At 54.5% G+C, this 25,812-nt stretch overlaps 2 protein-coding genes across 3 annotated transcripts; both read left to right on the top strand.

Annotated features, from left to right (window-relative positions):
- Nucleotides 1–11,956, top strand: LOC136161825 (uncharacterized). Its single transcript, XM_065926938.1, has 7 exons — nucleotides 1–110; nucleotides 1,949–2,038; nucleotides 2,649–2,740; nucleotides 4,839–4,944; nucleotides 7,193–7,282; nucleotides 9,365–9,456; nucleotides 11,721–11,956. The coding sequence occupies exons 2-7, from the start codon at nucleotides 1,969–1,971 to the stop codon at nucleotides 11,901–11,903; spliced, it is 633 nt and encodes a 210-aa protein (XP_065783010.1). The 5' UTR covers nucleotides 1–110; nucleotides 1,949–1,968; the 3' UTR covers nucleotides 11,904–11,956.
- Nucleotides 11,957–16,882: 4,926 nt separating this feature from the next.
- LOC136161822 (uncharacterized) lies at nucleotides 16,883–24,896 on the top strand. Of its 2 annotated transcripts, none has more exons than XM_065926937.1 (7): nucleotides 16,883–16,974; nucleotides 19,216–19,332; nucleotides 19,943–20,034; nucleotides 21,261–21,408; nucleotides 23,590–23,679; nucleotides 23,869–23,960; nucleotides 24,456–24,896. In XM_065926937.1, exons 2-7 carry the CDS (start codon nucleotides 19,260–19,262, stop codon nucleotides 24,663–24,665), a joined length of 705 nt encoding a protein of 234 aa, XP_065783009.1. In that variant the 5' UTR covers nucleotides 16,883–16,974; nucleotides 19,216–19,259; the 3' UTR covers nucleotides 24,666–24,896. The 2 variants fall into 2 exon arrangements, with proteins under 2 accessions (XP_065783009.1, XP_065783008.1); XM_065926936.1 differs by having other exon boundaries at nucleotides 16,884–16,974; nucleotides 19,240–19,332.
- Nucleotides 24,897–25,812: the final 916 nt, after the last annotated feature.

Below are 25,812 nucleotides of genomic sequence, written 5' to 3'. Positions count from 1 at the left end.
TCCACCGCGTCCCCGAGCGTCTCCGGAGCCGGCTCTGCTCAGGCACCAAGGACGCGCGCGGAACCAGCCCGCCTGCCCTGCCCAGCGGTCCAGACCGAAGCGGTCCCGAGGTCAGTCCCGCGGCCGCCGCTCCGCGGGGTCTGCGCCCGCAGGGCTGGGGCGCCGCGCGGGGCGGGGAGCGCGGGCGGGGGGGTCCCCGCGGGGAGGGCGGGGGCGCCCCGGGAGGAGGTGCTGGCGCGGGGGGCTGCTGCCTGGGGGCCCCGAGACCCAGGGGGCGCGCGGTGGGGGCCCCGGAGAAACCCGGGTCTCCCCTGAGGGCGACCGAGACCCTCGGATCCTTTGAGCCGCTGGGCAACTCCGGGCCCCAGGATTTCTGGGGCCACTGGGAGGAGCGAATCCTAGAGGGGACAGAGGAGTGGGTTCCCCCGGAGTCGGGTGTCCGGAGGCGGGGATGGCGGGGACCCCCTCCAGGACAGGCTTGGGGGGGCGGGTTCTGGTCCCCAGGTTTTAGGGGCGGGAGAGGGCGGACCCGGGGACTTTGCGGTTTGATGGGGGAGGCGGAGGTCCGGGGGCTGCTCCCAACCTGGGAAGCCAGCGGGGTGTCAGGGGTCAGCGAGCAAATGGGCCAAGCAGAACACGGGGAGTGATGCCATGGGCACGTTCTGGGGAGTCCGGGGGGCACTTTGAGGGGTAGGGAGCAGGGGAGACCCTCTGCACTGTTGGCAGGTGCGCTGAGACTCATCAGAGGCTCGCAGATGAGGAGTGCGCGTGAAAACAGCTTTTGCGCCTCCAGTGGTTCTGTGCGCCTGCGTGGCTGCGGGTGGGGGCTGGGAGCACGTTTGGGGCGCGCGGTTTGGAGGGGCAGCCTCTGGGGGAGGGGCCCGGGCGAGGAAGAGGGTGGGCCTGGGTGTCCGCCAGAGGGAAAGGTACTGGGGAGGGTGAGGGGTCATTTCAGTCTGTGGGTCTGCCTTTGTGCCTGTCTGCAGGGCGTGTGTGTGTGTGTGTGTGTGTGTGTGTGTGTGTGTGTCCTGCCCCCCTGTGTGGTGGGGGTCTCTGAATTTCCCTGGGCTTGTCTGCAGATGTGTTGTGTGCTTAGGCCGTGGCTTCCGCAGTCTATATCTGAAAGTGTGCGTTACTAACAATCCTGTGTGTGTGTAACTGAGTGTTCCCACCGTTTGACGCACCTTGCATTTGCACAATTAAGGTGTGAGGGTTTGCGGTGGGTCAAAGGATTCTTAAAAAGGCTTAAAGGAAGAGGTTTGACTCTAAGTTACCAGAGTGTTCTGAGTGTGTGTGTGCATTTAGTTACATTTAATTTTCATGTTTAATCATTTATAGTCCTCATTTTCATGAGGGGAAAGCTGACAGCACTGGAGGTTAAATAATGCCTGACTCAGGACCTGCAGGTCGAATACAGTGCACCTGTTTAAATATGAATGTCTGATAAATAATGAATTATCTTTTGGTATAAGTATCCTCCAAATATATCATGGGACTTGCATATACTTAAACATCATTTAGCCAAATAAATAAAAAATTAGTTTTTAGTAGACATGACCCATGTAGTGTTTGGATATGGCTTACACTAAAAAAAAAAAAAAAGAAAGAAAAAATGATCTGTGTGTCTGAAGCTCAAATCTCAGTGTGCTGTGTCTTTCTTGTTGCTGTTGTTAAATCTTGAGATCCCCAGCTAGTGACTGGCAGGCTGGAATCCCCCAGTTCTCACCCCAGACACACTGGCCAAGTCCCACCCAGGGTGATGCTGGGGCGGAGGTGTGGAGCCCACACTGAGCCTTGGAAGAAACCAGGAGGGAGGCATTGCCCCTTGGATGTTGGGGACCTGGAGACATGGGGAGGGGATGGAGTTGTCTGAGTCCACCTGACCTCTGAGAGCCACACCCGGGCTCCCCATTCCATCACTCAGGCACTGACTGTCTCCCGTCTGCAGGGAGCAGCTGTGGAGTCACCATGCTGCCTCTGAGCACCATTGGGGGCCAGGAACCCGAGGAGGTGCAGACCAAGCCACCGGAGAAAGGAGGTGAGACCCGGAAAACTGTGGGCAGGCGGGAGTGGGGAGGTCTCCAGGGCATGGCCGATTGGGAACTATCTACCCAGAAGATTGGCCCTGACCCCAGATGTCTCCACTGGCTCTTCCGGGCAGGGACACCCAGGATGCAGCCTCCCTGCCATCACCTCCCATCAGCGGGTCCTGTCATTGCCCCACTCAGAGCCTGCAGGGAGCTCCTGGGAGCTGAGCCCGTTTGGGCCCCTTTTCGTGGCCTGGACACCCCTGTTTTCTTATCCCAGCCCCTCCCCTCCCTGACACTTCCTGTCTGTTCCCTGGGGGCCTTTGGGATACAATTGAATGCAGGTCTCACTCACTCCTGGGCGACCTCCAACAAGTGTCCCCACCTCTCTGTGCCTCAGCCGGCTCATCTCTAAAGTGGGTTGATGATAATACCCATCTCAGAGAGTTATTATGAAGAACCACATAAACGAATGCGTGCACAGTACTTAAAAGCGTGTCTGGAACCTACTCCGCACGTATTAGCTCCTGTTACTGGTTTCATGATGAAGACTGTATTATGACCGAGTTTCTCAAGCCTCATAGGGTCAGACGGTCTCATGACTCTTTCCTCCTTCCTCAGTCTTGCTTTCTGTGAAGGCTGATGTTCCGCGAAAGAAGTCCAAGAGAATGAAGGGAACTGTGTCCTTCAGAGTCCTGCCGTTCTGCCCCGTGGTAAGCCTGCTTGCTTCCTCCCTTTTCACCGGAGGCCCCTGAGCTGAGTGATCACATGGATTGGCCACCCTCTCTGCCCACCAGAGACCCTTGGGTGCTCAGGTGCCCCTTGCCCCTGCCTGGTCCCGGATGTGGCCCCATTCCGTAGGGAGTGGTCTTCCTTGAATATTTTGCCCGCCTCTCTGCCTCCTTCTCTTTGCTGATTCCAACATCTGCTTCGGAGTCACCTCCTCCACGAAGCCTCCCTTGCTCACTTTCGTGTCATTTCTCTCCAATCCACTGCCTCACTGAACTTTTTCTCAGAGTAATTATTGGTACTTCTGTCTATGTGTTCATCATCTGTCTCCCCTACCCGAGTAGTTCTGTGAGGGCAGGGCCCTGCTGTGTTGTTCAATGACTCATTCCGTGCCTAGCATGGATGTAACCAGCCTCCTGCTCTGTATACGCTCGGGCTGATTAAATGAAGCAATGAATTAGGGAACGGTCCCTCCTGTGGAGGCAGCTGAGGGCTTGTCCCCCTGGGTACCAGTCCTCCTCCTCCTACTAACCCCATTGACTTTTCCGGGGGGACCCCCTGTCTCCACGCACTTTGGGTGGATCTGATCCCATCCTCAGACCAGCGCCAGGTACGCCCCTGACCAATCAGAGCCGGCCGTGCCAAGGTTCCCGGTGATTGGTCCTGGGCCGGCACGTGACTCATCCTTGGCCAATGAGGCGTCGGCTCTGTCTCTGGGCTTCTTAACAGGCAGGAGGGAAGGCTGGACGGACCCTGGGGAGAACCAGCGGGGCCCGGGGGAGGGGTCAGGGGGGGCCCTGGGCCAGATGCCTGCGAGAACGGCTTTCCTACTAGTGCCTGCCGCAGTCCCGGGGAGGACTCGTTAGAAAGTCTTATTAGAAAAGAACGTGAGAGTCACAGGTTTACAAAGTATTTCCTGGGCAGCTTCGACCTGGCAGGCGTGGTGTGAGCCCTTTGTATAGATGATCTCATGTAACCATTACCGAGTCCTATGAAAGGCGGATTAATATGATCCCTAATACAGGAGAGACACCGAGGCTCCTGAGTGCTGTCTTTAAAGGCTATTTCAAGTTTTGTACATAATGAAGACCCAGTGGCTCCTTTCATATTGAAGTGAAGGGAAGTGAAGTCGCTCAGTCTTGTCCGACTCTTTGTGACCCCATGGGCTGTAGCCCACCAGGCTCCTCCATCCATGGGATTTTCCAGGCACGAGTACTGGAGTGGGTTGCCATTTCCTTCTCCATTCGTGTTAGACTCTTTCAATTCTCAGGATTCGTATCTCCATAAAGTATTTCTTATTTTTAAGGAAAAACCACAAAGTGTATCCTTTCACATTGCTGCCCTAACTGCCCATTCGCCAGAGAGCACCTTGGCTTCGTCTGCTCTAGGAACTGGCTGGCACAGAAGATTCTCTAGGTCAAGGGGGAGCCGATTGAGGCCACCCAGTCCGCAGCCTGTTTGAGTAAATAAGAGCTTGTGGACAGACTACACCCACATCTTAGGGCGAGTCTGCGATGCTTTCACGCCAAGTCCAGTAGCTCTGACAGAGCGGATGGTTCAGGAAGACTCAGCAATTTGCCATGACACCTTTGACCACCAAAGTGACCCATCTTGCTCGAATAAATGCAAACTGAAATCAATACCGGCGAAGGCGTGAAAATGGTTAGAAAAAGGAGGGAAATCTTGAACTACTGTGAGTGTGATGCCGTGTGTAAAAGACATTTTGTGTTTGCGTCCAGTGTACATGCTACACACATGTGTTTTCTAGGTGTGTGGGGTGCGTGTTTCCTCATATTTAAGAAAGGCGTTTAGAACCACTCCTCACCCTCATTACCTGCACCACTGAGTCTCCTCCACCTAAAACCCGCCCAAGGCCACCCTCTGTGTCAGTTTCTCTAAGCAGTGAGGAGGAGGCGGCCGGGACCACCCCCCATCCCCCCCAACAATAAAAGCGAAGCCAACACGCCCGTGCTGGCCGCAGGCCCGCGGTTAACCACCTGCTTGTGTTGGGGGGTGGAGGTGGGGCGTCGTGAGTGATGCTGAGCGGCTCGGCGCGCTTCATTCCCGAGAGTGTACCCGCAGGTCCCCTGGACTTCTTCGGAGCCAGCCCTGCCCGGGCCCCCAGGACCAGCGGTGAGCAAGCCGGCACGCTCTAGCCCGGACGTCGAGCCCGAGCCCGGGTCCGGAGGTCAGTCCCGCGGCCGCAGCTCCGAGGGGTCTGCGCCATCGGGGCGGGGGGGCGCGGGAGGGCGCTGCGGGGTCCCCGTGGGGAGGGCTAGGGCGCCCCGGGAGGAAGTGCGGGCGTGCTCTGGGCTGCTGCCTGGGAGCTCCGAGACCCCAGCCTGCAGGAACCTCGGCTCCCCTGAGGGCGGGGGCGTCCTCAGACCCTCGTGAGCCGGGAGGAGTCCGATGGTTTGGCCACCGGGAGGAGGGGAGCCTGGAGGGGACACAGGAGGCTGGGGTGTCCGGAGGCGGGGGGCCCCTCCAGGGCAGGCGGAGGGGGAGCCCGGGTCGTGCTCCCCAGGTTTTGGGAGAGGGGCGGGAGGGGAGGACCCAGGAGTTTGCAGTTTGCTGGAAGAGGCGGGAGGCACAGGTTTGCAATGCACACCAGAGAGGTCAGTCCGTCTCAGGGCTCAGGTAAGGAACTGGCCACACAGAAGATAGGAACATGATTCTGGGCGGCATCCGGAGGCCAGTGTGACGGGTGGGGAGCCGGGGAGACCCTCTGGGTGAGTTTGGGGTTCACTAAGGGCGCAGAGAAAGGCTCGCAGATGAGAGTGCGCGTGGAAAACAGCTTTTGCGCCTCCAGTGGTTCTGTGCGCCTGCGTGGCTGCGGGTGGGAGCTGGGAGCACGTTTGGGGCACGCGGTTTTGAGGGGCAGCCTCTAGGGGAGAGGCCCGGGCGAGGCTGAAGGTGGGCCTGGGTGTCCGCCAGAGGGAAAGGTACTGGGGAGGGTGAGGTGCATTGATAATTTCAGCTGATGCATCTGCAGTTGTGTGTGTGTGTGTGTGTGTGTGTGAGACCAGGACTGCTTGTGAGGCCCGTCCTTCAGTCCTGAGAAGCAGGCCTGCCCACCTTAGTGCCGGGGTCTCTGGGTTTCCTTGCAATGTGTCTGCAGGTGTGTTTCTGTCAGTAAGCCCTGGTTTCCACAGTGATCATCAGAAAATGTGCGTCTCTAACAATTGTGTGTGTGTGTGTGTGTGTGTGTGTGTGTGTCTGGCCGGGGATTCCCGCTATTTGACGCACTCTGTATTTGCACGATTATGTGTGAGGATCTCTGATGGGTCTTAAGCATCTTAAACAGGCTTCGAAGAAGAGGTTTGACTCTAAGATATCAGATAGTGTGTTCTGAGTGTGTGTGTGTGTATTTAATCATATTTAATCCTCATGTTTAATCATTTATTTTCCTCATTTTCATGGACGGGAAAGCTGACAGCACAAGAGGTTAAAAAACCCCTGAATCGGGGCTTGCCAGGTAAAATACAGGATGCTTACTTCAATTTGAATTTAAGACAAATAGTGAATTCCCTTTTAGTATAAGTATGTTCCAAATATTTCATGGGACTTGCCTATACTTAAACATCATCTGGCAAAATAAATTTAAAAATGAGTTTTTATGTAGACCTGACCCATATAGTGTTTCAATACGACTTATAGTAAAAACTGATCTGTGTGTCTGAAATTCAAGTCTCAGTCTGCTATGAATCTGTCGTAATATCATTTTGGGAAATCTGGCAAACTTGAACCTTGAGATCTCCCAGCTGGTGACTGGCAGGCTGGAATCTATCCAGTCCACAGTCCTCAGACACACCGACCAGTGTTCTGCCCAGGAAGGGCTGGGGTCAGCCTGTGCTGAACCCCCTCCCTGCAGGGCCGCCCCACCCCAGGGCTGTGCTGGGGGGTCTGGGGCCCCGCCCCTCCCCTTCACCGCAGACCTGAGGCCGGTACTGATGCCTCCTGTACCTGGACCAGCGGGACAGGAGGGGCGGGCCTGTCTGAACCCCTTGGGCAGGCTGCCTGGTAGGCTTGGGACGGAGCTGAAACTGCACTGGGAACGCTCCATGAGTGCATTTATTGAGTGCCTGCTGTATGCCAGACTCCAGAGGCAGGCCCTTTTGATAGTAACTGTTATTGGCCTTCAGAGTCCCTGCATTTTGTATCATAATATTTCTTCTTTTTCTTAAATGGTCATAAACTTCAGGTACCACGAGCCCTGCCCTTGTCTTTGCCGGGCGCCATGACATCCGCTCTCCCCAGGTCACACCCTGGGCCTTGGAGGGAACCAGGAGGGAGGCATTGCCAACACGTCCCCTTGGATGTTGGGGACCTGGAGACGTGGGGAGGGGATGGGGCTGTCTGAGTCCACCCGACCTCTGAGAGCCACACCCAGGCCCCCTGGCTCCGCCGCCCAGGCACTGACTGTCTTCTGTCCGCAGGGAGCTCCTGTGGGGCCATGATGCTGCCTCTGAGCACCATCGAGGGCCAGGAGACCGAAGAGGTGCAGACCAGGCCGCCGGAGAAAGGAGGTGAGACCCACGTGGAGTGGGAACTGTGGGCAGGCAGGAGTGGGGAGGCCTCCAGGCTGATGGGGAAGCGTGGACCCAGAAGACTGGCCCCAGCCCCGAGTGTCTCCCGCTGGCTCCTCTTAAGGAGAGGAGGGGGGGCCCTGAGGGGTGCCCGGGATGGAACCTCCCGACATCACCTCACATCCGTGAGTCCGTCACTCCCCTGCTCAGAGCCTGCGGGGCTGCGTCCTGGGAGCTGGAATCAATCTGGGCTCCTCTGTGTCGTGTGGCCACCTGCACGGGCCGGCTGACCCTCTGCTCAGTTGCCAGGTCACGGGGCTGTAGGGTCGTTCATCTGAGACGTGACGAGGCCTGAAGAGAGGACTTAGCAGTGGGAAGGAGTGCGCTGGGGGCCTCCCAGGCAGCGCTCGTGGTAAAGAACCTCCTGCCTGTGCAGGAGTCGCACGTTTCATCCCTGGGTGGGGAAGATCCCCTGGAGGAGGAAATGGCAACCCGCTCCAGCATTCTTGCCTGGAGAATCCCATGGACAGAGGAGCCTGGTGGGCTGCAGTCCGTAGGGTCCCTCAGAGTCGGACACAATTTAATGACTAAGCAGAGAGCAAGGAGGATCCTTTTGGTGAGATCTGGCCTCATGAGGGAGGGCTCTTGGGTTTACTGTGACGCCCCCTTTTTTGAAAACTTTTACTTTGCAATAATTTTACATTCACAAGGTGTTGCCATTGTGATTCATAGAAATTCCATGGGCCCTTTATCCCATTTTCCCCCAGTAATTTGATCTTATTGGCTGATAGTCCAATGTGAAAACTAGCCCACTGATACTGGCACAATCCCCATGTGTGTTTTTGCTTATATTTCAACACATCTGCAGCTGCGTGTAACCCTCATACAAAACAAGATGCAAGCCACTTCCTTAGCTACCTACTTCCTTGCCAGAGGTAGCTACTTCCCAGCTTCCTGTCCAGTCTTCCAGAATGTTCTGTGCTCACTCATACTGACAGGGATGTGCATGTATCTGGCACTGTGTATTTGTGTCTGATACGCTGTGTGTACTATATGTCTCCCTCCCACTTCCTCTTTTGTCTTACTTCACTTAGTTCTCATCTGGCACGTCGTCGTGCCAGTCGCAGTCCCAGTGCTTTTCCGGCATCCAGTCACCCGCACTCCACAACCTCCCTGTGAGACTGACACCAGTTACCTCATGGTGCAGGTGGGAAATCTGAAGGGTGACAAGTGTGAATCATCAGCTCGCGGCGGGGCCTGAACCCTGGCCATCTGGGCTGGGGGTCTTTGACCTTAAGCACTGTGCCCCCCGTCCATCTCGAGGACCCTCCCCCACAAGATGCCGGTTCGTGTTCCAGCTGCCTGGCGTTGCATGGTCTGTCTGTGCTGTGCGTGCTAAGTGGTTCAGCCGTGTCCGACTCTTTGCGACCCCGTGGACTGCAGCACTCCAGGCCTCCCTGTCCATCACCAACCCCCAGAGCTTGCTCAAACTCACGTCCATCAAGTTGGTGATGCCATCCAACCATCTCATCCTCTGTCGTCCCCTTCTCCTCCTGCCTTCAACCTCCCCCAACATCAGGGTCTTTTCCAATGAGTCAGTTCTTCTCATCAGGTGGCCAGAGCATTGTCTTCTTTGGGGAAACCTAAGTATTTTCTGGAGAGACATGCCACAGGGCCACCTGCGTATCAGCGGTGCCTTCCTCCTGGACACGGGCGCCCCAGGGCGTCACTATCTCCACAGCCCCCTGTTGTCTCACTCCAGCCCCTTCGGTCACTGACATTCTGTCTGTTCCCTGAGGACCTTCAGGATGCAGTTTAATGCATGACTGCAGTCATTGCTGTGCAACCTCATGCAAGTGTCCTAACCCCTCTGTGCCTCAGTTTCTTCCTCCGTAAAGTTGGATGAAGATAAGAGCCAAGTTAGATATTACAGTATAATATATGCAAGAGTGCCCAGCACAGGGCAAGTACTCAACACGGGTTAGTTTTTGTCACTGGTTTCATGATGGAGATCTTATTATTACTCACTTTCTCAAGCCTCAGAGGGCACGATGGCCTCACACCTCTTTCCTCCTTCCCCAGCCCTGCTTTCTGAGAACCCTGATGAGCCTCGAAAGAAGCCCAGAGGAGTGAAGGGAAGACTGTCTTTCAATGTCCTGCCGTTCTGTCCCATGGTAAGCCTACTTGTTTCCTCCCTTTGACCAGAAACCCCCTAGGTTATGAGAGGTCAGGCACCTCCACCACCCTCTCTGCCCAGGAGAGACCCATGGGTGTTTGGGTGCTCCTTGTCCCCCACCCCAGGATGTGTCCCCATCCTCTCGGGAGTGCTACCTTCTTTCCTGCCTCCTCTCTTTCCTAATTCCAACTTCCAGTGTCACCTCCTCCATGAAGCCTTCCTTGCTCCCTTTTGCCCCATTTCCCTCTGACCTCTTGCCTTCCTGAATTTTCTTCAGCGTTATTATTGCTACCTGAGAGCATATCTTGTATCTATCTTTTAAATCATCTGTCTCCCCTACTAGAGTAGTTTTGTGGGGTCAAGAGCCTCCTCTATTGTGCAATGACATATCCGCTGTCTAGATCAGATGTAAACAGTGCTGGGGACTGTATATACTCGGGCTGATTAAATGAAGGAATGAATTAGGGATTGGTCCCTCCTGTGGAGGCAGCTGTGGCCTTGTCCCCCTGGGTACCAGTCCTCCTTCTCCTACTAACACCCTGAACTTTTCTGGGGGACCCCCTGTCTCCACGCACTTTGGGTGGATCTGATCCCATCCTCAGACCAGCTCCAGGTACGCCCCTGACCAATCAGAGCCGGATGTGCCAAGGTTCCTGGTGATTGGTCCTGGGCTGGCACATGACACACCCTTGGCCAATGAGGCGTCGGCTCTGTCTCTGGGCTTCTTAACAGGCAGGAGGGGAGGCTGGAGGGACCCTGGTGAGAACCAGCGGGGCCCGTGCGGAGGGGTCAGGGGGGGCCCTGGGCCAGATGCCTGCGAGAACGGCTTTCCTATTAGTGCCTGCCGCAGTCCCGGGGAGGACTCTTTATAAAATCTTCTTGTTAAGAAATAATGTAATCAAAGATTTTACCAAAACAGTACAAAGATCATCCGGGTTCACCAATTGTTACCATTTTTTCCTGTTTGCATGTTTTCTCATATATGCACTATAAATATGTACATATGCTCCGATTCCTCCTCACCTTAGAATCTTCTCTTATATAACTGTGGGCCTGTTGTGACCTTTGAGGTTTTAACCCTGATATGCACTTTATCTTGTCTGCTGTCCATATTCTTGGTTTGTTCACTCACTACATGCTGTTTGTTTGGTGTTCTTTCTCCTCCTACCTGGGGGAAAACTGGGGCCAGGTATTGCACTTGGTAATGTATCTTTGGGATTCCTAGGTGGCACTAATTATAAAGAACCTGCCTGCTATGGTTCTTTACATGTAAAGAGATGGGTCCAGATTCATGTCCAGATGTAACAGACATGGGTCCAGTCCCTGGGTGGGGAAGATCCCCTGGAGGAGGAAACGGCAACCCCCTCCAGTCTTCTTGCCTGGAGAATCCCATGGACAGAGGAGCCTGGCGGGCTACAGTCCACGGGGTCGCAGAGAGCTGAACACAGCTGAAACAACTTGAGCATGCACAAGTTGTTCTATCTTTAGTTCTCTTTGAGCTAGACAATCTCCTCAGTCTTCCATTGCCTCTTATGACAGTCGATTTTGAACATCCGAGTCACACCTCGCACAATATTGATTGCTTTTTCTGTTTTGCTTCATTTCTCTACTTGTTTGATTTTTATGCTATTAGGGAATGAGATTCAGGGTGAGCTGTGATCTCTGGAGCACCACCTAAGTGATGCCATGTCCTTCTCAGAACATTGCATTTACATGCACTTGAATTTTGATCCACTCAGTTTATCCCATTTCTCCACTGAATACTTACTGATTTTTCTTTTCTCTGTGCAACTAACTAATAAGAAATCAGTGGGGAGATGCTTGTAGATGAGCCAAATAGTCTAGAAAGAGAGAGCTTTCTGGTCAGTTCATTTTGGGTCCTGTGCCCACCATGGAACCAACTGTCAGCTTGTGAGATGAGAACCCTACGTCTTGTATTCGTGGGCGTATATGGGGCAGACAGTCCCTGCTTTTCCCTAACCGCTATAAGTAGGGGATGAAGCAGTGATTCTCAACCGGAGGCAATTCATCCCCCAGGGGACACCTTCAGTGTCGGGATACATTTCTTCTTTGTCACAAGAAGAGGAAGGAAGGTACTAGCACCGGGCGGGTAGAGGGCAGTGATGGTATTTAACCTCCTGCAATGCACAAGATGCCTTCCCCACACACACACACTGCAAAGAATGGCCTGCCTCTGAAACATCACGAGAGTGGCACCACATTCTCTTCCTGCATCTACATTCTCGTTCTCTTTCCTTTCAGCCGAGCGTCTGCTTCACCTATTACGTGGAGCCCGATGACCCTGAGTCTGAGCCCCAGGTTCCTTCTGACGCTTCGAAGTCGGACCCGAATTGCACCTTTGTCCCTCTGCCTGTGCTGGAGTTCCGCGAGGTCAAGGTGTGCGAGTGTCCCCTCTGCTGCCTCAGCTTCGTCACTGCCTCCTAAGCCCCGAGGGCCCTCCGCTTCCCGCTCCTGACCGCGCGCCCCCAAAGATGCATGCTGGGCTACCGTGATGCAAAATCCCCCAATGCAGCGGCTTCAATAAACTCAACTTGTTGTCTCTCCCAAGGCTGTGGTCTGTGTGTGAAACTCCCAGGGCCGGGGCGGGGCGGCTGGACCCATCCTTGGACCTCGGTGCTCTGAGCCACGCGGCTGGAGAGGGCTCACCCCCACACCCAGTCCACATTCTGGTGCGGGGCAAGTGGGGGGATGAGGACAGGGGAAGACAGGCTTCAGTCCTTCAAAGGGCGACTCCTACAAGAAGCCCAGGTCACTTTTCCTCACAGCTCATTGGCCAGAGCGGGTCACATGACGACATCTAGTTGCAAGGGATGCTGGAAACTGTAGTCCTTAGCCGGGCAATCCTGTGTCATCCAATAGCTTCTAATACTATAGCAAAGGAGAATGAGTAATGTGTCCACCTTTGATCAGGTCTATTACGTTAATTTATCCTCAGCACGTGTTGTGATGAACACATGAGTGAATAAATGTATTCTTCAATTCTGTATCTCTCTCCCATTGATTAGGGTCCCCTCCGTTTTTAGCAGGATAAACGTTTTTGAGCACTGACTCTGTGTTAGGCACTGAGCTAATGTCTTTACACATTTTGAGCCACTTAATTCTCACAACCTGTGGCTGGTTCTGCTATTATCCATCTTTCTGAGATAAGAGGACAGAGAGTCCACCTCACTTGCTTCAGGTCACACAGATCACAAGGAGCTAAGCCCACATTCAAACCCAGGCAGGCTGGCTCCAGAGTCTACGCCCTTAGCCATCATGGTATCCACCTCACAGAGGTGGACACGGGGAGATTCCCAGATGCTCACACAATTGTGGGTCAGAGAGCCTCTTTCAACACTCAGACCTTCCAACACTCCCTTCACGTACCTCTTCGGATGCTGCAGAAATAGTTGGAATATGTTTGTAGCACGTATCTGTAGCCACAATAGTGCCAGTTACCAACCACCAGCACAAAATCCACAGGAGGTGTTCACTGAGGTGAAAACACACAACATGAGGGTTTCCATTTTATCTGGGGATTTAGTGGGGATTATAGCCCAGGAGACAGCCTCTCGGAGAGTTGTGAGGAACTGGTCCAAACAGGTAGGTGAGAGGTCAGTTTGCATGTGATTTTGGAAAGGGGGTCCATGCAATCAAGAACATAACTCAGCACAAGGTCTATGTTGGTCATGATGCATGGACATCTCAGTTAATGTGATCAGTGCTTTTAGAAAAAGGAAGGAAGACTCTAGTAAGGAAGGAATCTTCCTTAGTAAGGAAGCATCTAAGACTCTTGGGTCCTATTATTTTCTCCTGAACATACCTAGCATCTGAGGTGTAACTGAACCCAGGTTTGGCCACCTGGCACTCATAAGTCAATCATTCGAGAGGCAGGTCTCAGTACATAGGAAAGGTGCTTCAATCAGAAAAGATGATGCCTGGGGAGATGGTGGACTTATGTCCAGGGACCAACTCAAGAGATTCTACTCAGCCTTTTGTTTGTTCAGTTGCTAAATGGTGTCCAACTCTGTGACCCCATGGACTGCAGCACACCAGGCTTCCCTGTTCTTTACTATGTCCCAGAGTTTGCTCAAACTCATCTCCATTGAGTCAGTGATGCCATCCAGCCATCTCATCCTCTGTCATCCCCTTCTCCTTCTGCCCTCAGTCTTTCCCAGCATCAGGGTCTTTTCCAGTGAGTTTGTTCTTCGCATCAGGTGGCCAAAGTATTGGAGTGTCAGCTTCAGCATCAGTCCTTCCAATGAATATTCAGGATTGATTTCCTTTAGAGTGGACTGTTTGGATCTCCTCGCAGTCCAAGGGACTCTCAAGAGTCTTCTCCAACACCACAGTTCAAAAGTGTCAGTTCTTCATAAGTCAGGAGTTAATTTCAATTACTTAGTGATCTCATTCCTATGATAGTTTATTTTAGGTTGGGGGAAACATAAGTGGACAGACAGGAAATGGACAAAGGACTTGCTTTCAGAGGATCTTTTCTGCCACTTCTCCCAGAACATAAGTGCCTCACCCAGATCTTCACTCTGAATTCCTTTCAGGGTGAACTGTAGGTGGTAGTGCGTGGTGGGGAACATCCTTTAGTTGGCAAACTTCAGGAGCAAAAGGCATATGAGGTCAGAGAGGAGGCACTGCTGCTGTTTCTGAGCTCCTGCTGGTGCCTGGTGGACACAGGTCCTCGGTTCTCCTAGGCTGGCTTCACCTGGGGGGCTGGGGAGACCTGGCCCCACTCGCAATGTCTTTCCTCCTCCAGCAGGCTGGCTTGGGCACGTTCATCCTCATGGCACTGGTAGAGGTGCAGGGGAGAAACAAATGTTGTTTCACAAGCACTTCTCAAGCTTCTGTGGGATCATATTTTGCCAGCCTGCACTGGCAAAAGCACGTTCCATGGCCAAATGCAAATTCAGAACAGGAGGAGGGCATTGCACACTTAGGGGGCAAAGGGTGTACACGTGAGGCAGGGTGGAAAACAGGCCATGTCTGCAACCTACCTCAATGCAGAGTTGTGATCACATCCCCAAATTCCGTGGGCTTCCACCTGTCACAACACAAGAGGGTTCACCAGCCTGGCACCTGGGAGGGAAGCCAGGAATGGGGGAGAGCCTTCACCAGCCAGGTGACCCTTCTCAAGCCTCAGAAGAGCCTCTGGAAGGACGCAGTTATCAGTCTGAGGGATGAGGAGGAAAGACTTTCCGTGTAAGTCAAGTGTCCAAAGACTTCAGAGCATGTATGCCCCAGAGAAGCCCACAGGCGCCCTGAGGGTGGGGAAGCTTTCATAGAGGGCTCACCCCTTACTCATCTCAGCAAAATCCACACCTCTGCGAAGTTGCACCAAGGATGCACCAAGGATGGGGGGAGGTGGGGGGGCTTCAGGCAGGTCTCCTCCCTGATGCTCCACCAGAAAGTTCACGCTGGGAGCAGTAAACTTTCTGAGTGTGGAAAAAACCTATAGCTGAAATGTACATGAAAACCCTGGGAGCAAGCAAAATGTGAGAGCCTCCGTGAATAGAGATTTCCTTCACCGCCAACATCTTCGGGTAGACCAGAAGTTCTCATGTGGGGTGATGTTTCAGCGCCCCCTCCTGGAATTTCTCTGTAACGTTGGGTCTATTTCAGGTTGTCCCAAATTGGGGCCCCGCTCCTAGGCTCTAATGGAGAAGCAAATGACAACCCACTCCAGTATCCTAGCTTGGAGAATCCCATGAACAGAGGAGCCTGGCGGGCTACAGTCCATGGGGTCGCAAGGAGTCAGTGATGACTGAGCAACTAACACACTAGACGCTAACAGATAGAGACCATTCTAAACATGGTGCAATGCACCAGGAAGACCCCCCGCCTCCCTTCACAAAGAATGTTCAGGTCATAAATGTCAGTGGTGACACTCTGGGGGATCGCATTTGAGAAGGAATTAGGTACAATTTTCTGGCTCTCCAACACAGTAATCACTAAGTAACCACACGAAGCTAATCGATGTAAACAAATCAATCTTAAGTAAAATTCAAAACAGAGTTTCTTGGCAGCTCAGGGCAGGATTCAGCAGACAAACGTGGCCCGAGGCTACCGCCCTGGACACTGCAGATACACAACATTTCCGTGGTCACTGAAGGGTCTGCGTCAGGACTGATTTAGATCCATTAGGTCATCACACACCGCGGCCCCCAGAAAGTGAGGCTGTGGGCTTGCAGCTATGAGAACGTGAAGGAGCACAGTCTCCTGAAAAAATCTTATCAGCGGATCCTGGGGGCTCTTGGCTCCGTGCACGGTCCTCTGGGCACTTTGAGTCTCAGAGCGGCCAGTGCCCGGCCCAAAGGGCACCCCCTTACCTGGGAGAGATTAACCAGCTGGTTACTGACAGTGTTAGACAAACCCTAACAGTTCCCGGGCACTTTCTGCCTGTCAGGTCCGGTGCCGAGCACTTTCCACAGACAAGCTCATGTGACCTTCACCAGGGTCTTGTGGAACAGGAACTAAAACGATCCCCAACTTATAGGGAAGCCACCCAGGCTCACAAGAGCTGTTTTTAAAGGTGATTGTTTCAAATTTTGCATATATATCAAGAATATATGACTATTTTTACAGTATACTTTACAGGATTTAAATTTCCATAAACTATATATATATATATATATATATCTTTATTTAAAAAAATCTGTTCACCTTTCTGTCCGAACTGCACTTTTCACGGCAACTTTTTGGTTTATTTACTCCAGGAGCTGGCACAAAAAAATTCTTTAAGGCAAGGGTGGGCAGACTATGACCATCCAGCCCACAGACTTTGTAAATAAGGGCATGTTGACATAACTCCATCCATCCTTAGGACTGTGCAGGATGGGTTCATGCAAAGAGGAGCAGCTTCCACACAGACCTGATGGCCCAGGAGTCTAAAATACCTGCCACACACACTGGCCGAGAAAGGTGTCTGACGGTGATCTGAAGAGAGGCAAACTGCAATCAACACGGGTGAAGGTGTGAGAAAGATCGGAAAACGGAGGGAAACTCTCGAACTTCCCGTGCCCGTGATGCCCAACGTTAAAAGACATTTTGTGTTTGAGTACAGGACCTATGCTATTAACACATACGTGTGTTTTGACTGTGTGGCATTTCTTCACCCCTAAGCCCAAGTTTAGAACCACTGACTTGCTCTTACGACCTGCACAAGGTCATTCTCGCCCCCTTAAGACCTGCCCATCACGACCTCCTATATTGCTTTCTGGAAGCAACGAAGGCAGGAGGCCCCCGACCCTCCCCCCTAATAACCAAGTTGCCGGAACCTTCTGACGCCTGTGCTGGTGTCAGAGGCGGTTTGAACCACCTGACTCGGCCTTGGGGGCGGGCTTGGGGGTTGCGCGAGTCGCCGAGCGGCTCAGCCTGAGTACTTAAGCGCGCGTTTGTCCACCGCGTCCCCGAGCGTCTCCGGAGCCGGCTCTGCTCAGGCACCAAGGACGCGCGCGGAACCAGCCCGCCTGCCCTGCCCAGCGACCCAGACCGAAGCGGCCCCGAGGTCAGTCCCGCGGCCGCCGCTCCGCGGGGTCTGCGCCCGCAGGGCTGGGGCGCCCGCGGAGCGGGGGGCGAGGGAAGGGTCCCCGCGGGGAGGGCGGGGGCGCCCCGGGAGGAGGTGCTGGCGCGGGGGGCTGCTGCCTGGGGGCCCCGAGACCCAGGGCGCGCGCGGTGGGGGCCCCGGAGAAATCCAAGTTTTCCCCTGGAGGCGGTGCAGACCCTCGGATCCTTTCCACCTCGGGGAGACTACAGATCTAAAGATTTCACTGGTCACTGGGAGAAGCGAAAACTGAAGGCGACAGAGGAGGCTGGGGTGTCTGGAGGCAGGGATGGCGGGGGTCCCCTCCAGGGCAGGCGGAGGGGGAGCCCGGGTCCTGCTCCCCAGGTTTTGGGGGCGGGAGGGGCGGACCGGGGACTTTGCAGTTTGCTGGAGGAGGCGGGAGGCACAGGTTTGCAATGCACACCAGCGAGGTCAGTCGCTCTCAGGTAAGGAACTGGCCGCAGAGAAGATAGGAGCATGATTCTGGGCGGCGTCCGGAGGCCAGTGTGACGGGTGGGGAGCCGGGGAGACCCTCTGGGTGAGTTTGGGGTTCACTAAGGGCGCAGAGCGAGCTTCACAGATGAGGAGTGCGCGTGGAAAACAGCTTTTGCGCCTCCAGTGGTTCTGTGCGCCTGCGTGGCTGCGGGTGGGGGCTGGGAGCACGTTTGGGGCGCGCGGTTTCGAGGGGCAGCCTCTGGGGGAGAGGCCCGGGCGAGGAAGAGGGTGGGCCTGGGTGTCCGCCAGAGGGAAAGGTACTGGGGAGGGTGAGGGGTCATTTCAGTCTGTGGGTCTGCCTTTGTGCCTGTCTGGAGGGCGTGCATGTGTGTGTGTGTGTGTGTGTGTGAGTGAGCAGGACTGCCTGTGAGGAGTGGGCTCAGCCCTGAAAAGCAGGCCTGCCCATCTGAGTGGTCGGGATCTCTGTACATCCCTGGACTTGTCTGCAGGTGTGTCTGTGTGGTTATGCCCTGATTTCTGCAGTCTTCATCTGAAAACGTGTGTTTCCACTGATGGTGTGTGCGTGAGTGTGTGTGTGTCTGGCCTGCGGTTCCCGCGCTATTTGACGCACCCTGTATTTGTAGGATTATGTGTGAGGGTCTGCGATGGGTCTCAGGCATCTTCAAAAAAGGCTTAGAGGAAAAGGTTTGACTCTAGGTTACCAGATAATGTGCGCTGAGTATGTGTTTTTAAGCATATTTAATCCTCATGTTTAATCATTTATAGTCTTCATTTTCATGGAGGGGAAAGCTGACAGCCCAAGAGGTTAAAAAACCCCAAATCAGGGCTTGCCAGGTAAAATGCAAGCTGCCTTCTTAAATTCAAACTTCAGACAGATACTGAATTACCTTTTGGTATAAATGTGTTACAAATATTTTCTGGGAGCCCATCTGTAAAGATAATTTAATAAATTTTTAATAATTTTTAAAAAAATGTAGATATGACCCACGCAGTGTTTAAAGACTACTTAAACTAAAACTTGATTTGTGTATCTGAAATTCAAATCTCCATTTGCTGTGTATTTATTATAACGTTGCTGTTGTTAAATGTGGCCAACTTGATCCTTGAGATCCCCCAGCTAGTGACTGGCAGGCTGCAGTCCCCCAGTTCTCACCCCAGACACACGGCCTGTGTCCTGCCCAGGGTGATGCTGCGGTGGAGGTGAGGACCCCCCTCCCTGCAGGACTGCCCCCCCCAGGGCTGTGCTGGGGGGTCTGGGGCCCGGCCCTTCCCTTCACCACGGTCCCGAGGGTGGGACTGATGCCCCGTGTACCTGGACAGGCCGAGGATAGGAGGGGCGGGCCTGTCTGAAGCCCTTGGTCAGGCTGCCTGGTAGCCCTGGGATGGAGCTGAAACACGGTGATGGTAATGCTGACCTTCAGCTGCACTTACTGATGCCTGCTCTATGCCAGGCTCCAGAGGCCCTTCTGGTGCCCAGTGAGCTGACCTGCACGTCCAGGGTGTGGGCCCTTTGTGTCATATTTCTTGTGTTTCTTAAAGGGTCATAAACCCACGGACCCCGCCCTTTCCCTTGCCAGACACCAGACACTCTCCCTGAATCCCACACTGAACCTTGAAGCAACTCTATGGGGGAGGCATTGCCAACATGTCCTCTTGGATGTTGGGGACCCGAGGACTTGGGGAGATGGAGTTGTCTGAGTCCGCCCGTCCTCTGAGAGCCACACCCAGGCCCCCGGCTCCCCCGCCCAGGCACTGACTGTCTCCCGTCTGCAGGGAGCACCTGTGGAGTCACCATGCTGCCTCTGAGCACCATCGAGAGCCAGGAACCCGAGGAGGTGGTGAAGGCCAAGCCGCCGAAGAAAGGAGGTGAGGCCCGGAAAACTGTGGGCAGGCGGGAGTGGGGAGGTCTCCAGGGCATGGCCGATTGGGAACTATCTACCCAGAAGATTGGCCCTGACCCCAGATGTCTCCACTGGCTCTTCCGGGCAGGGACACCCAGGATGCAGCCTCCCTGCCATCACCTCCCATCAGGGGGTCCTGTCACTGCCCCGCTCAGAGCCTGCAGGGAGCTCCTGGGAGCTGAGCCCGTTTGGGCCCCTTTTCGTGGCCTGGACACCCCCGTTTTCCTACCCCAGGCCCTCCCCTCCCTGACACTTCCTGTCTGTTCCCTGGGGGCCTTTGGGATACAATTGAATGCAGGTCTCACTCACTCCTGGGCGACCTCCAGCAAGTGTCCCCACCTCTCTGTGCCTCAGTTGGCTCATCTCTAAAGTGGGTTGATGATAATACCAATCTCAGAGAGTTATTATGAAGAACCACATAAACGAATGCATGTGCAGTACTTAAAAGCGTGTCTGGAACATACTCGAAACGTATTAGCTCCTGTTGCTGGCTTCATGATGAAGACTGTATTATGACCGAGTTTCTCAAGCCTCATAGGGTCAGATAGTCTCGTGACTCTTTCTTCCTCCCTCAGGATTTTTCTCTAAGAAGTCTGATGCTCTGCCGAAGAAGTCCAAGAAAATGAAGGGAACTGTGTCCTTCAGAGTCCTGCCCTTCTGCCCTGTGGTAAGCCTGCTTGCTTCCTCCCTTTTCCCTGGAGGCCCCTGGGCTGAGCGATCGCGGGGCTTGGCCACCCCCTCTGCCCACCAGAGACCCTTGGGTGCCCGGGTGCCCCTTGCCCCTGCCTGGTCCCGGATGTGGCCCCATCCCGTGGGGCGGGGTGGTTTTCCTTGTGGGCGCTGGCCTCTTCCCTGCCTCCTCCTTGCTGATTCCCGGTTCTGCTCCTCCACGAGGCCCCCCCCCCCCCCTTGCTCCCTTTCACCCTGTTTCTCTCCAGCCCCTTACCTTCCTGAATTTTCTTCAGAGTAATTATTGACAGCATGCCTTGTATCTATGTTTTAACCATCTCTCTCTCCGACTAGAGTAGTTTTGTGGGGTCAAGAGCCTCTTCTGTTGTTCAATGGCGTATCCCCCTCTGCCTAACACAGAGGTAACCAGCACACATAGGCTCGGGCTGATTAAATGAAGGAGTAAGTCAGGGAACGGTCCCTCCTGCGAAGGCAGCTGTGGCCCTGTCCACCTGGTACCAGTCCTCCTTCTACCAACAGCCTTGTCTTTCCAGCAGGAGGTAGCAGAAAAATTTCCCTAGGTCAACGGTGGGCAGACTGCGGTCATTCAGCCCACAGCTTGTTTGTGTGAATAAGGGCTTCTCGGCACACCCACCCCCAACCTTAGGTAGAATCCGGGCTCTTTTATTGTAACATTCAGTAGCTGAGAGGCAGACTGGATGATCCAGAAAGGCTATGCAGTTTGCCATGACACTTTCCACGACAGCGGTGCATGACGGTGCTTCGAATAGATGCAGGCTGACATCAGTTCAGGTGAAGGTGTGAGAATGCTTAGAAAAAGGAGGGAAACTCTTCAACTACTGTGACTCTGATGCACAGGCTGAGACATCCTTGGCGTCTGGGTCCAGCACACATGCCACACGCGTGTGTTTCTACGTGTGGCCCATGTGCTTCTTCGCATTTGAGTAACAAGTTTAAGAACCACTCCTCACCCTCATTACCTGCACCACTGAGTCTTCTCCACCTAAAACCCGCCCAAGGCCACCCTCTGTGTCAGTTTCTCTAAGCAGTGAGGAGGAGGCGGCCGGGACCGCTCCCCCCAACGATAGAAGTGAAGCCAAGACGCCCGCGGTTAACCACCTGCTTGTGTTGGGGGTGGAGGTGGGGCGCCGTGAGTGATGCTGAGCGGCTCGGCGCGCTTCATTCCCGAGAGTGTACCCGCAGGACCCCTGGACTTCCACGGAGCCAGCCCTGCCCGGGCCCCCGGGACCAGCGGTGAGCAAGCCGGCGCGCTCCAGCCCGGACGTCGAGCCCGAGCCCGGGTCCGGAGGTCGGTCCCGCGGCCGCAGATCCGAGGGGTCCGGCCATCAAGGTTGGCGCAGTTCGGGGCAGGGGGGCGGCGGGAGGGCGGAGGGGGTCTTCCGCGGGGAGGGCGGGGGCGCGCGCGGTGGGGGCTCCTCAAGGGCGGCGGGCGGCCTCGGACCCTTCCGGGCCGCGCGGGGACTCCGGGCCCCAGGATTTCTGGGGCCACTGGGGGGAGCGCATCCTGGAAGGGACAGAGGAGTGGGTCCCCCCGGAGTGGGGTGTCTGGAGGCGGGGATGGCGGGGACCCCCTCCAGGACAGGCGGAGGGGGACCCGGGTTCTGGTCCCCAGGTTTGGGGAGCGGAGGGGCGGACCCGGGAACTTTGCGGTTTGATGGGGGAGGCGGAGATCCAGGGGCTGCTCCCAACCTGGGAAGCCAGCGGGGTGTCAGGGGTCAGCGAGAGGGTGCGGAATGAGACAGAGGATAGCGACTTTGTGAGGGGTCCAGAGGGCAGTGTGAAGGAGGCGGGAGCCCCTATGGATGTGTTTGGGGGGTTCACGGAGGACGCATGAGAAGTTCGCTGATGAGAAGGGCGCGTGGAAAACAGCTTTTGCGCTTCCAGTGGTTCCGTGCGCCTGCGTGGCTGTGGGTGGGGGCTGGGAGCACGTTTGGGGCGCGCGGTTTTGAGGGGCAGCCTCTGGGGAAGGGGCCCGGGCGAGGCTGAGTGTGGGTCTGGGGGTCCGCCAGAGGGAGTTTCCCCAAACTGAAGCATCTTTTCTTTGCAGGATTATATGTGAGGGTCTCTGATTGCATCTTATGTTTCTTTAAAATGTTTAAAGAAGGTTTAAAGAAGGCAAAGGTGTTAACTCTGTTTCCAGATAATGTGTTCTGAATATGTGTCAATCTAACCATATTTAAGCTTCATGTTTAATAATTAATTTTACTCATTTTTCTGAAAGGGAGAGTTGACATAACAAGAGTTAATAACCCCTGAATCAGAGCTTGTCAGGTAAAACGCAGGATCAGTTCAGTTCAGTTCAGTCGCTCAGTCGGGTCTGACTCTTTGCGACCCCATGGACTGCAGCACGCCAGGCCTCCCTGTCCATCACCAACTCCTGGAGCTTGCTCAAACTCATGTGCATCCAGTCGGTGATGCCATCCAACCGTCTCATCGTCCGTTGTCCCCTTCTCCTCCTGCCCTCAATTTTCCCAGCATCAGGGTCTTTTCCAGTGAGTCAGTTCTTTTCATCAGGTGGCCAAATATTGGAGCTTCAGCTTCAGCATCAATCCTCCCAATGAATATTCAGGATTGATTTCCTTTAGGATTGATTGGTTTGATCTCCTTGCCACCCAAAATGTAGGAGGGTTACTTACATTTGAATTTCAGACAAATAATGAATTACCTTTGGACATAAGTATGTCCCAGGTATTTCCAGGGATATATACATAAACATAGGTTAGTATATTAAATAAATGACTTTTAGGTAGATACTTACCTTGCAGTGTTTGGGCCTTGTTATAGTACAATATGATCTGTGTATATGAAATTCACATCTCAGTTTGCTGTGTATTTGTTGTAATGTAGTTGTTAAATCTGGTGAACTTGATCCTTGAGATCCCCAGCTCGTGACTGTTAAGAGTGGAATCCCCCAGTTCTCACCCGAGACACACAGCCTGCCCGGGGTGATGCTGGGGCGGTGAGGAGCCCCCTCCCTGCAGGGCCGGCCCCGCCCAGGGCTGTGCTGGGGGTCTGAGGCCCTGCTCCTTCACCTCGGCCCTGAGCGCGGCACAGGAGGGGCCGGCCTGTCTGAACCCCCGGGTCAGGCTGCCTGGTAGCCCTGGGGCGGAGCTGAAACACAGCACGGACCCTGCTCCACGCGTGCACTTACGCAGCGCCTGCTGTATGCCAGGCCCCAGAGGCCCTTTGGTGCCCCGTGAGCCGAGCTGCGGCTTCCTGGTCCTGGCCCTTCATGTCACAGTTTTTCTAGTTTTAAAGGGGGTGAGCCCCGGGTACCACGAGCCCTGCCCTTGTCCTTGCCGGGCGCCATGATTACCACTCTCCCCAGGTCACACCCTGGGCCTTGGAGGGAACCAGGAGGAGGCATTGCCAGCACGTCCCCTTGGATGCTGGGGATCTGGAGACGTGGGAAGGGGGTGGGGCTGTCTGAGTTCAGCCAGCCTCTGAGAGTCAGACCCGGGCCCCCTCCCTCCACCGCCCAGGCACTAACCGCTCTATCTCCTGTCTCTAGGGAGGGCCTGCCGCGTCATGATGCTGCCTCTGAGCACCATCGAGGACAAGGAAACTGAGGAGGTGCAGACCAAGCCTCCGGAGAAAGGAGGTGAGACCCACGTGGGGTGGGAAGTATAGGCAGGCGGGAGTGGTAGGGTCTAGGGCAAGGGTGATGAGGAGGGGTTGACCCTGGAGACTGGCCCAGTCCCACCCAACTTCATGATGAAGATATTGTTACTGAGTTTCTCAAGCCTCGCAGGCAAGATGGTCTCACGCCTCTTTCCTCCCCCACATGCAGCGCTGCTTTCTGAGAATCCTGATGAGCCTAAGAAGAAGCCCAGAGGAATGAGAGGAAGACTGTCTTTCAAGGTTCTGCCGTTCTGTCCCATAGTAAGCCTGCTTGTTTCTTCTCTTTGACCTGAGATCTCCTAGGTTATGAGAGGTCAGGCACACCTACCACTTTAATGAGGCGTCTGCTCTGTCTCTGGGCTTCTAACAGGCGGGAGGGGAGGCTGGAGGGACCCTGGGGAGAGCAGGAGGCCCGTGGGGAGAAGTCAGGGGAGGCCCTGGGTCAGATGCCCGCGAGAACACCTTACCTACTAGTGCGACTAGTACTACTCTTAAAGAAGTTTTCTTATTAGGAATTAATGTGAGAATCCGAGATTTTATAAAAACAGTACAAAGATTATCAAAATTCACCGAGTGTTGCCACATATTCTATTTGCATGTTTTCTTATATACATTTAGATACAATATTGATGGTACTCCAGATTCTGCAAAGCATGGGATGCCCCCGCACACACTGCAAGGAATGGCATGACCCCCAAATGTCACCAGTGTGACACTGACGCTCTCCCCTTGTTTCCCTGCTCCCTCTCCTGCCAGCCGAGTGTCTGCTTCAGCTATTACGTGGAACCGGATGATGACGTCGAGCCGGAGCCGGAGCCGGAGCCGGAGCCGGAGCCTCCGGCGGCTGCTGAGGCTTCGAAGTCGGACCCGAACTGCAGCGCGGTCCCTATGCCTGTGCTGGAGTTCCGCGAGGTCAAGGTGTGCGAGTGTCCCCTCTGCTGCCTCAGCTTCGTCACTGCCTCCTAAGCTCCGAGGGCCGTCCGCTTCCCGCTCCTGACTGCGCGCCCCCGAATCATGCATGCTAGGCTACCGTGATGCAAAATCCCCCAATGCAGCGGCTTCAATAAACCCAACTTGCTGTCTCTCCCAAGGCTGTGGTCTGTGTGTGAAACCCCCAGGGCCGGGGCGGGGCGGCTGGACCCGTCCTTGGACCTCGGTGCTCTGAGCCACGCGGCTGGAGAGGGCTCACCCCACACCCAGTCCACATTCTGGTGCGGGGCAAGTGGGGGGATGAGGAGAGGGGAAGACAGGCTTCAGTCCTTCAAAGGGCGACTCCTACAAGAAGCCCAGGGTACTTTTCCTCACAGCTCATTGGCCAGAGCGGGTCACATGACGACATCTAGTTGCAAGGGATGCTGGGAACTGTAGTCTTTAGCCGGGCAACCCTGTGTCATCCAATAGCTTCTATTACTATAGCAAAGCAGAATGAGTAATGTGTCCACCTTTGATCAGGTCTATTACGTTAATTTATCCCCAGCACGTGTTGTGATGAACACACGAGTGAATAAATGTATTCTTCAATTCTGTATCTCTCCTCCATGGACCAGAGTGTCCTCCCCTCCTTTCTTATGCAGATAATTAGAATGAGGAACTTTTCTTGGGCATTGACCATGCGGCAGGCACCAAACCAGTGTCTTTACACATTTTGATCCCCTTAATGCTCACGACCATGTAGCCAATTCTGTTATTCTGTCTCTTTCTGAGATAAGAGAACAGAGGCCCAGAGTTTCTGTCACTTCCTTCAGGTCACACAGATCAGAAGGAGCCAAGCCAGGATTCAAATCCAGGGAGGCTGACTCCAGAGTCTGTGCCAAGAGGACTTAGCAGTTAAACAACAACAACAGTCCTCTGTATCAGACTCCTTTGCTGGCAGGCAACAGAAACCCTGACTCGGGCCTTTGCACTGGCCGCTTACTCCCCCTGCAGTGCCCCTCCCCCAGGGTTTTTCTGTCGCTGACGCAGTCAGCATCTTTTCCAGTTGCTCCTTGTATGCAGGTATTGGTGACTTCACGGCTTATGAGATATTTATGACAGTTCTTTGCTGCTGCCTGGTTTTAAGATTATCACGTTTCCAGCCCTCTGTTACTTAGGAAAGCACCCACTCATTTCTGAG

This window comes from Muntiacus reevesi, chromosome 2, assembly GCF_963930625.1.
Source record: "Muntiacus reevesi chromosome 2, mMunRee1.1, whole genome shotgun sequence".
Taxonomy (NCBI): domain Eukaryota; kingdom Metazoa; phylum Chordata; class Mammalia; order Artiodactyla; family Cervidae; genus Muntiacus; species Muntiacus reevesi.
The sequence above is the reverse complement of the archived record's forward strand: the minus strand, read 5'-3'. Positions and strand labels throughout refer to the sequence as shown.

Excerpts from the sequence above, each read along its gene's own strand:
- LOC136161822 (XM_065926937.1), top strand. The coding sequence starts at position 19,260 with ATGCTGCCTCTGAGCACCATCGAGAGCCAGGAACCCGAGGAGGTGGTG. Across the intron at positions 21,409-23,589 it reads CGAGGGGTCCGGCCATCAAG|GGAGGGCCTGCCGCGTCATG; the intron begins GTTGGCGCAGTT and ends TCCTGTCTCTAG. Across the intron at positions 23,680-23,868 it reads CAAGCCTCCGGAGAAAGGAG|CGCTGCTTTCTGAGAATCCT; the intron begins GTGAGACCCACG and ends CCCCACATGCAG.
- LOC136161825 (XM_065926938.1), top strand. The coding sequence starts at position 1,969 with ATGCTGCCTCTGAGCACCATTGGGGGCCAGGAACCCGAGGAGGTGCAG. Across the intron at positions 2,039-2,648 it reads CAAGCCACCGGAGAAAGGAG|TCTTGCTTTCTGTGAAGGCT; the intron begins GTGAGACCCGGA and ends CTCCTTCCTCAG. Across the intron at positions 9,457-11,720 it reads TCCTGCCGTTCTGTCCCATG|CCGAGCGTCTGCTTCACCTA; the intron begins GTAAGCCTACTT and ends CTTTCCTTTCAG.